The sequence below is a fragment of the Lipotes vexillifer genome, unplaced genomic scaffold (genome assembly GCF_000442215.2).
Source record: "Lipotes vexillifer unplaced genomic scaffold, Lipotes_vexillifer_v1.1 scaffold1444, whole genome shotgun sequence".
Lineage (NCBI taxonomy): Eukaryota > Metazoa > Chordata > Mammalia > Artiodactyla > Lipotidae > Lipotes > Lipotes vexillifer.
Genome location: NW_006771128.1, coordinates 1 through 8,340, shown reverse-complemented (window position 1 = coordinate 8,340; position 8,340 = coordinate 1). Strand labels below are relative to the sequence as shown.

The following is an 8,340-nucleotide window of genomic DNA, read 5'->3' as shown; positions in this document are numbered from 1 at the left end:
ACGAACCCGTGTCCCCTGCATCGGCAGGCGGACTCTCAACCACTGCGCCACCAGGGAAGCCCCAGTGTTAGTTTTGATTGTCCTATGATAGTGATAACATTGGTCAGTGGGTTCAGGTGATGTCATCTTTTATGCAGATGTATCAACCTTTCACTTAATAGTTTTAAGTCATTGATGATTGTTGCTCAATCAGTATTTCATTAGGTGTTACAAAATAGTAATTTTCTAATTCTATCATTCTTCTTGTGTTTATTAACTTATTCTTTAAAGAAGAACATTTCCTCATCAAGTTTTTTGGTTACCCTCAAATAACCAAAAAGTGGGTACATCCTTGTACCCACCCCACCTCCAAATTGCAGAGAGGGTATGTTTTCATCGTTATAGTTCTCATTTTTTTAGTATTCCCAAAGTGTAAGTACCTTACCAAGTACCATTCTTGTTCTTCTCTGGCAGCTCTCTTTCTTTTTTTTTTCCTTTTGCGGTACGTGGGCCTCTCACTGCTGTGGCCCCTCCCGTTGCGGAGCACAGGCTCCGGACGCGCAGGCTCAGCGGCCAAGGCTCACGGGCCCAGCCGCTCCGCGGCATGTGGGATCCTTCCGGACCGGGGCACGAACCCACGTCCCCCGCATCGGCAGGCGGACTCCCAACCACTGCGCCACCAGGGAGGCCTTCCAGGGACTTTTTTAGTAACGTCTCTAGTCCATTTGGCTAGAACAGTCTCTCATTTTATTTTGTTTTGAGTTCAGAATGCTTTGTTGGATAGGGTGTCTTGATTTTGTTTCCCAAAGGTAGGTTGGATGAGTGTTCTGTGATACTGGGAAACACTAAATAGCCTGTGAAGCATTATGGATATGAAACAAAGTTATGAATTCATAGGATTATTTGTACAGCCTGTTTGGACAACTGCCTGCATTTTAAAAACAGATTGCTAGGGCTTCCTTGGTGGCGCAGTGGTTGAGAGTCCGCCTGCCGATACAGGGGACGTGGGTTCGTGCCCCGGTCCGGGAGGATCCCACATGCCGCGGAGTGGCTGGGCCTGTGAGCCATGGCCGCTGAGCCTGCGCGTCCGGAGCCCGTGCTCCGCAACGGGAGAGGCCACAACAGTGAGAGGCCCGCGTACCACAAAAAACAACAACAACAAAAAAAAAAACATTGCTAAAACTTTTAGAAGCAACAAGCCCTTTTGAAAATTATGCTCTTTAAAATAACTTACTCTGTCTTCTTGCGCTCAGCTAGAATCTGTGTTTCCTAAAGTGATTGTGTGATCAATGTGAATAGGTAAAATCAGTGTCAAATGTGAAACATCAGGCTTTGAGTTTGTTTTAAGAGAATTGAAGAATATTGAGTTCATCCTGTCTGTTATGGGAGAAAGTGGTCTTTCAACTGCCTTTAAAAAAATAAAAATGTGTATTGCTTTTTATATATTATTGGTGATTGTATATGTAGTATTTAACAATTAAAATATCTATACATAGCTGGGTCATAAATGTATTTAGATTTTTTTTATCATGTTTGGTTTTTGAAGTAAAGCTAAATACCACCAGTATTAAAATAAAATGCCTTTACGGTAATCTTTACTATAGATCTCACTATAATCCAGAGACTTTTAAGACTCATGCCCTCATTTCAAGCTATATTTGATGCAAGAGAATTTAATTGAAGACAAATCTCTCAGAGTCCACTTTATAATGACTGGCTAATTTTGGTTACTGAATAGTCAGAGATCTTTATGATGAATCCTAGAAGTCTATAGAACTATCTGTAAAATAATACCACCAAAGGCCCAGATGGATACATTTTCTAGTTCACCTGTATTGTTTATGCTTTTTTCCCCCTTTAAGGCAACTCTGCTTAATAAAGATCACTGAGAATTAGTTTCTAGTTTAATGCAAAACAAATGTTAAACCACTTGGGGTTGGGATCTTTTAATATTAAGCACTAATTCCCAAATAGGTCAAGTGCTTTTGGTGGAAGGTCTAGACGGACTGGTGTCAAAGGCTTTAGTAAACTTGCTGCTTAAATTGAGACCACCACTATACCAGACATTTCCCTTGCAAAATATATCCCTGTGTCGCTTAATCTTTGGGTCTTTCTGTTCTTCAGAGATCACTGATAATAGTTTGTATAACAGTTTGTACTACAAAAAGTAATTTCTTTTCCTCATGCCCCCCTGTTCTTGAAGGCACACGTATACTAGATTACTAACATTCTTCCTTTTTTCCCTTTGGCAGAAGAGATTGAAGTGGATGTTGAAAGCACAGAGTTCTCCCATGGAGAAGTGGACAATATCAGTACCACCAGCATCAGTGACATTGATGACCACAGCAGCCTGCAGAGTATTGGGAGTGACGAGGGTTACTCCAGTGCCAGTGTCAAACTTTCGTTCACTTCCTAGAACCCAGCATGACATAACAGTGCAGGGCAAAATATTCACTGGGCCAGTTCAATCCAAACAATCTCTTAAATTGGGTTCATGATGCAGTCTCCTCTTTAAAGCTAAACAAAACTATACTTGAATGGAAGGGTCAAGAGACCTCTGTTTAAGCAAATACTTAGCAAAAAGTGGAGCAGAGGCTCCTCAGCAGAACAAATATTCTAATATTCATATCTGAAAATCAGTTTCTAGTGGCAGCAGAAAACGTGTGAAATTTTCTCGATTTGATTTAGTTTATTTGAAAGAGGGCATTGGAGATTCCATCCTCTTTTTCTTTTCAAGTTTGCTCATACTACATTGATGGAGTAGACACATTTAAGGATGGGATTATGAACCCTTCCTGAGCTTTTTGGTCCTAAAAACAAAAATCAAACCTATAGTAATGACAAGATAATCAGGCATTAATCTTGGGTAGCTAAAGAACTATTAAAACTCAAGCCTGGGACAGCTTATCATGAAGCCTGTGGATGGTCAATTCTTTAAAAAAAAAAAAAAAAGCTCATTTCATGCTCTGCAAAAGGAGAGACTCCCATGAAGCCTTTTGAAAGGGATCATCATGCAGCTCAGCTTTCTGTTGGATTCCATGCTAAGCAAGCTAACCTTATCCAGCATTGTTAGCACTAGGGCACCCAACCGCCAGCTCTACAGTCAGCTGCCCTTAGGCCCTTGGGTCTGTGTGCATGACACCCTCTACCACACAGGGCCTGAGTTCGGATTGAGGGGCCAGAAGGAAAAAGCTCCATGTGCCTCTGTGTCTGCGTGGGCCAGAAGAGTTGTGCACACAGATTAGTAGGCCAAGGTCTGAGCCATGGCAGCATTTTTATTTCAGATTTTGATAACTGTTTGTATGTGTTGAAAACCAAAATGACATCTTTTTAAAGCTTGTCCATAAAAAACATAGACATCTTTTATAGTGAAAAACACATGGGAAAAAATCATCTATTTTGCTGCAGCATTTGATAATGATAAAACACCTCACACCTCACTCTTTATAGTGCACAAAATGAATGAGGTCTGGGCTAAGTAGAAAAAAGGTCAATGCTGTTTTTGTTTTCTTTTAGAATCATTACCTTTTACCATCTTTTAACCATCTGATATCTATAGTAGACATACTATCATAGTTAACATAGTTAAGTTCAGCACTTGTCTCATTTTATTGTAAAGATTTGCTTCTGTTTTCCTACAGGCAGTCTCTCTCCCTCACAATCCCACTGTGCAGGTGCTATTGTTGCTCTTGTCAATATTTTCAGAAATGTTATTTTAAGTGAAATTCTAGCCTGCACTTTGATGTCCTGTGTTCCCTTTTTGTCTTTCAAACTCCCAGGTTCTCCCCTGGCCCTCTCCCTTACCCCAGGAAGCCTTGGAGACCTTACCCTGGCTCTTTGGACTTTGTATACTTTAATTAATTTAACTACCCTTAATTACTTAAAAAGAAAAAAAAAGCTTTATGATTTTCATAACTTATTGCTGATTTTAATGGGTTAACTTCAGTCCTGTAGTTTTATTTTGTTTAGATAGGGCTGGGCAAGGAAAAAGAAAATAAAGAGAACCATATTTAGCAGTGCAGTTGTGTGTGTAATGTTAGACCATCCTTTGTAAGTAGCACTTTTAACAGCTCTCACTGCTTATATGAAGTGTACCATCTTGGTCATACACAAGGCCTCATCATATACTTACTTGTTCTTGTGCTCTTCCCGTGCCTCCAAAAATATTTTGTCCTTGACTGTGGTATGTTTGAGTGGAAGAAATTCTTTGAAGTAGATGTGTGAAAAACTGCATGCCTTTAGAAGCCCATTATTAGAACTTGCTACTTCAGGTGCTGGGGACTTAATGAAAAACATGATAAAAGAAATTCATTTCTGTGGCCCAGGTAAATTATTTCTGGTTTCATTTATAATTACTCCTGGCCAGGTCAAAATGTTGCTCTATATGTTTGCTTATTTTTGACTTTCCCAAAGGAGACAGTTTGAAGACTGCTACCATGGAAAATAAATGGAAGCCAGTGACAGAGCTTCCATTTTGTAATTCCCATGGCATTCACTTGCATCACTTGCCGAGGGCTGGAATTTGGGACTTCATTTAGGTGAACTTGAGGTGCTGCAATTTTGTTGTATATGTACAGGATGGTGGGCTGGGAAGCCTTTGTCACGAACCTATAGTACCTATTTCAACTGCCCCCTAAATTACTCCTTCCCTGAATTTGTTTTCGTTGGGGGAGGGGGATGGATTGTATGATGAATAAGTATTAATTTTTTTTAAAGACAAATGGACTTTGAAGATACAAAAAGTTAACTGCAAGAAATAAAAATTCTGAATGAAGAACACACGAGTGCTTTTTGTACCGCCCTTCTCTATGAAGGAAGAAATATGAATGAGCATCCGTATCTTTAGAGGCAACTATCTCCTTAAATGTCTGTTTATACCACTTCAGTGGTCTGAATTAATGGCAGTTTAATCATTGCCATTTCCTAGTCAGTAATTTACAACAGGTGCCTTCTTGACTGATAATCCCACATAACCTAACTGCAGATGGTTTAATGTACCCAATAATCTTAATTTCTTCAGGTAGGACACAAAGCCATTTGTCATTCTAATTATCTGTTCTCCAAATAACTTTTTAGGGAATCCCTTTGACTCTACTATTATTCAAATTGAAAACCAATCTGGAAGTTCCCATTTAGTCCTTACTAACCTGAGTTAACACTGCCCCTATGTAAAATGTCTGAGTGACATATTAATAGGTACAGGTAAATCCTATTTCTGTGCATATTATTACCAAAGACGACTGTGATGAAGTCATTGCGACTCTAGTTTCTGATTAAAATAGGTATGAGAAACTCCAGCAGAAATGCCTTTTCTAGGGCCGTAACAATGACAGTTTTTAGCATTATGAAGGGATTTTTAAAAGGCAATGAGGATTGTTCAGGCAAGGCTTCTAACCTAAAGCCACACTGCATCCCCGGTCATTTCTCACAAGGAAATGGTCTACCCTTTCGGGGAAGGGTTTTTTGAGGGTTTGTTTTCTTCCACTTGAAGAAGCAACTAGCTGCCCTTTTTCTTTTATTATCCTCCCACCTGAAAAATTCCACACTCCCTTCCAAAAAGAGCATAATAGGGGAGGAACAAGCGTTTTGGTTACATTTAAATAGTTCTAACATTCGCTAAGGACCCTGGGCAAGATACTAGATTTCTTCATGGAGACTTGTCTCCTCCTGGAAAGCTGATAGAAATACTACCTCTATTTTGAAAGACTGTTAAGGATTAAAACTGATATATGTAGACTGAGTGAACTGATGAGGATGATTATAATTTTTGACTTTCTGTTTGAATAAAAAAAGGAAAAAAAAAAGAATTACAAAAGCGGACACATGTGGATCCATGCCACCCCCACAGCCCAGGAGCATGTAGCGCCAGAAGGAAATTAACAGGTGTTACACTTCTCTACTTCCTCTGATGAATGCAGCCTTCTAATCTCTTCATCCTTAATCTTGAATTTTAGTTATTCTGACTCTGGGTCTTGCAGAATAAAACTATTAATAAAATGGTTCATTTTCACAAAATTCTGTGGCAGGTTATACATTGTAAGAAGTAAATTTTGACATCCTATAGAAATTTTTAAATAAAGGCTTTATAAGATTTATGTATCATTGGTTTTAGTGATTACCTGGTCTTCCTAAAAAAAGGAAAGGGCCTGAGCTTGAGTATGTTATACACTGATAGTAACCATTGCATAATAAATTGAGTGTCCTAGTTAATATTTTAGTGCTGGCCTCACCATGAAGAAAAATCTTATTGGCCTAGGTACCAGACCCAACAGGAAACTAGTTTTCTTTTGGAATACATCTGATTCTTGTAAATAATAAGTGTAGTTCAAAATAGATGTACTGGCTGACAGCTTCAGTTGTTTGTTTTACCTTTCTATACAGTAATTATTAGGGGAAATGGCTTAAATGAAGCTCTTCTAAAGTACTGCCAACTTCCTATAATTTTGGAATATTTTCTATTTTTTCAAGCTCTTAGCTATGGAAAAATGCTTTTACTCTTTACTAGGACAATAATTGGGGTATTTTAGATTTTCACACCAGGGCACAGAATAGCATTGTAAAAACATAAAAGCCATAAAATATCTCTAAAATGTATGTAAGAACTAAAAATTTAAGAAGTCAGTTGTTTCTAAATTAGCAGCTTCATCACACTCTGAAAGCTAGGTCAACTAAACCCGACAGGGCTTTTGGAGGGAACAATTCTGAGCACAAGAACGAAAGGGATACTTACTCCTCCTTCCTGCATACTTCTGAGCAATTAACAATTGGGACAATTACCATCTATTAAAGACTAGCCTAGCTACAGGATCTCAGGCTTCAGCTCTAGTTTTCCCAGGATGTAGAGTCAAGTGTTTCCTCCAAGCCTGAATTCTTTGTTTCTATGGTCAGAAATTCACTGCATCTTGCTAAAGTGAGTACAGGGCTTGAAAGGAGAAAAAACAAAAGCACATCAGTTTCACCAAAAAAGGAAAATCATGAGCCAGCAAAATAATAACCATGATTTTTGTGTGAAGTAGCTCTTCACACAAAAAACAAACCTGTTCTCCCAACGAGAATAACCACAGCTTCTTCAGCTGTGCTCTTAAAAAAAACTAACTGGGGAAACAAGCTACAATTTTAATAATTCCAGTAACAAGTCCGTACTGGTTTTGTAAAAATGAACTGGTAAGGTGCTTGGTGGAAGTAAATTGCCAGTTTTTATTTCTGGGAACTAAAAGATGACAAGCAGCCATAATTTGATATTTTTAGTTAGTTCAGCTGTCAGCTAACCCAAGCCCAGCATTATTCTCAGACCTGCTTTTCCCCACTCAAGGCCACAAAAGAACCTTTATATACTTAAGCTGAATGGCAGAAAAGGCAAGCGACGACCCTCACAGAATAACACCTTCATCTGTTTTTGTTTGTTTTACTACTTTTGGCTAGGCCAAAACAAATTCTTAGAATGTCAATATTACTGGTTTCTGAACCTCTTGAGATGTTTCTTAAGAATATGTCTATACCCATCTATACAGGTACGCTTTTTTAAAAAAATCATAGTATAAGGGGAATCAGTAGCTTTGGTTTTATTTCAACTATGGCATTACCTGTTATTTTACCTGCTATGCTTTTCCTCTTCACTGCAGTAAAAATTCAGTTTAACTTGCAACTCAAAAATCCTAGATACAAAGAATGTTTACATTTACTGTTGAACTTGTAAATTACCATTTATACTAACTGGTTGTTTCATAGTTTAATACAAATACTTAATACAATTCAGCACATGTTTATTGAACTCTCTAAATATTTTAACAAATACAAAACCTTGTTGGGTTTAATACATTTTCTTCCTTCTTTTATATCTCAGTTAATACCCAGTTGAGGCAAAAAAGCCAAATCAAAACTAATACTTCGCTTAATTTGCAAGTGGTAATTTTCACCTTACATAATCACAATCTACAGACACCACACAACTTACAAAACTGAGTTTCCTTTGTCACTTCATGGTTTTTCCCTTGCTATTTTAAAGGCAGACAGAGCATTAAAACTGCATTGTAATGGAAACACACACGTGCATGCACATGCACATCCTTTGTTGTGAAAAAACAAGTATTTAAAAAAATGAGCTGTTACATTAAATGGATGCATTTTCACTTTGGTTTGATGCCTAAGTCTTCATAATTGGGCTCAGAAAATTGCCACTTATAAATTTTTGCCTTCATGTCAAAAATCCAACCGTTTTCACATTTAACCTAAAACATGGTGCTCAGCCAGGGATGCACATCAGAATCACCTGTGTGGTATCTGTCAAAAAAAGAAGACATAGGGCCTCCCTGGTGGCGCAGTGGTTGGGGGTCCGCCTGCCGATGCGGGGGATACGGGGTC

General features: G+C 38.4%; 1 protein-coding gene across 4 annotated transcripts in view; it reads left to right on the top strand.

Moving 5' to 3' along the window:
- The window catches only part of MXI1 (MAX interactor 1, dimerization protein), a 100,540-nt gene extending 95,784 nt beyond the window's left edge, over positions 1 to 4,756 (top strand). Inside the window, exon 6 of one of the 4 annotated variants that reach the window (XM_007446514.1) lies at positions 2,232 to 4,756. In XM_007446514.1, coding sequence (XP_007446576.1) covers positions 2,232 to 2,395 — 164 coding nt within the window. In that variant the 3' untranslated portion in view covers positions 2,396 to 4,756. The remainder of the gene's footprint in view (positions 1 to 2,231) is intronic. The other 3 variants (XM_007446513.1, XM_007446516.1, XM_007446515.1) reach the window with 3 other exon arrangements.
- Positions 4,757 to 8,340: the final 3,584 nt, after the last annotated feature.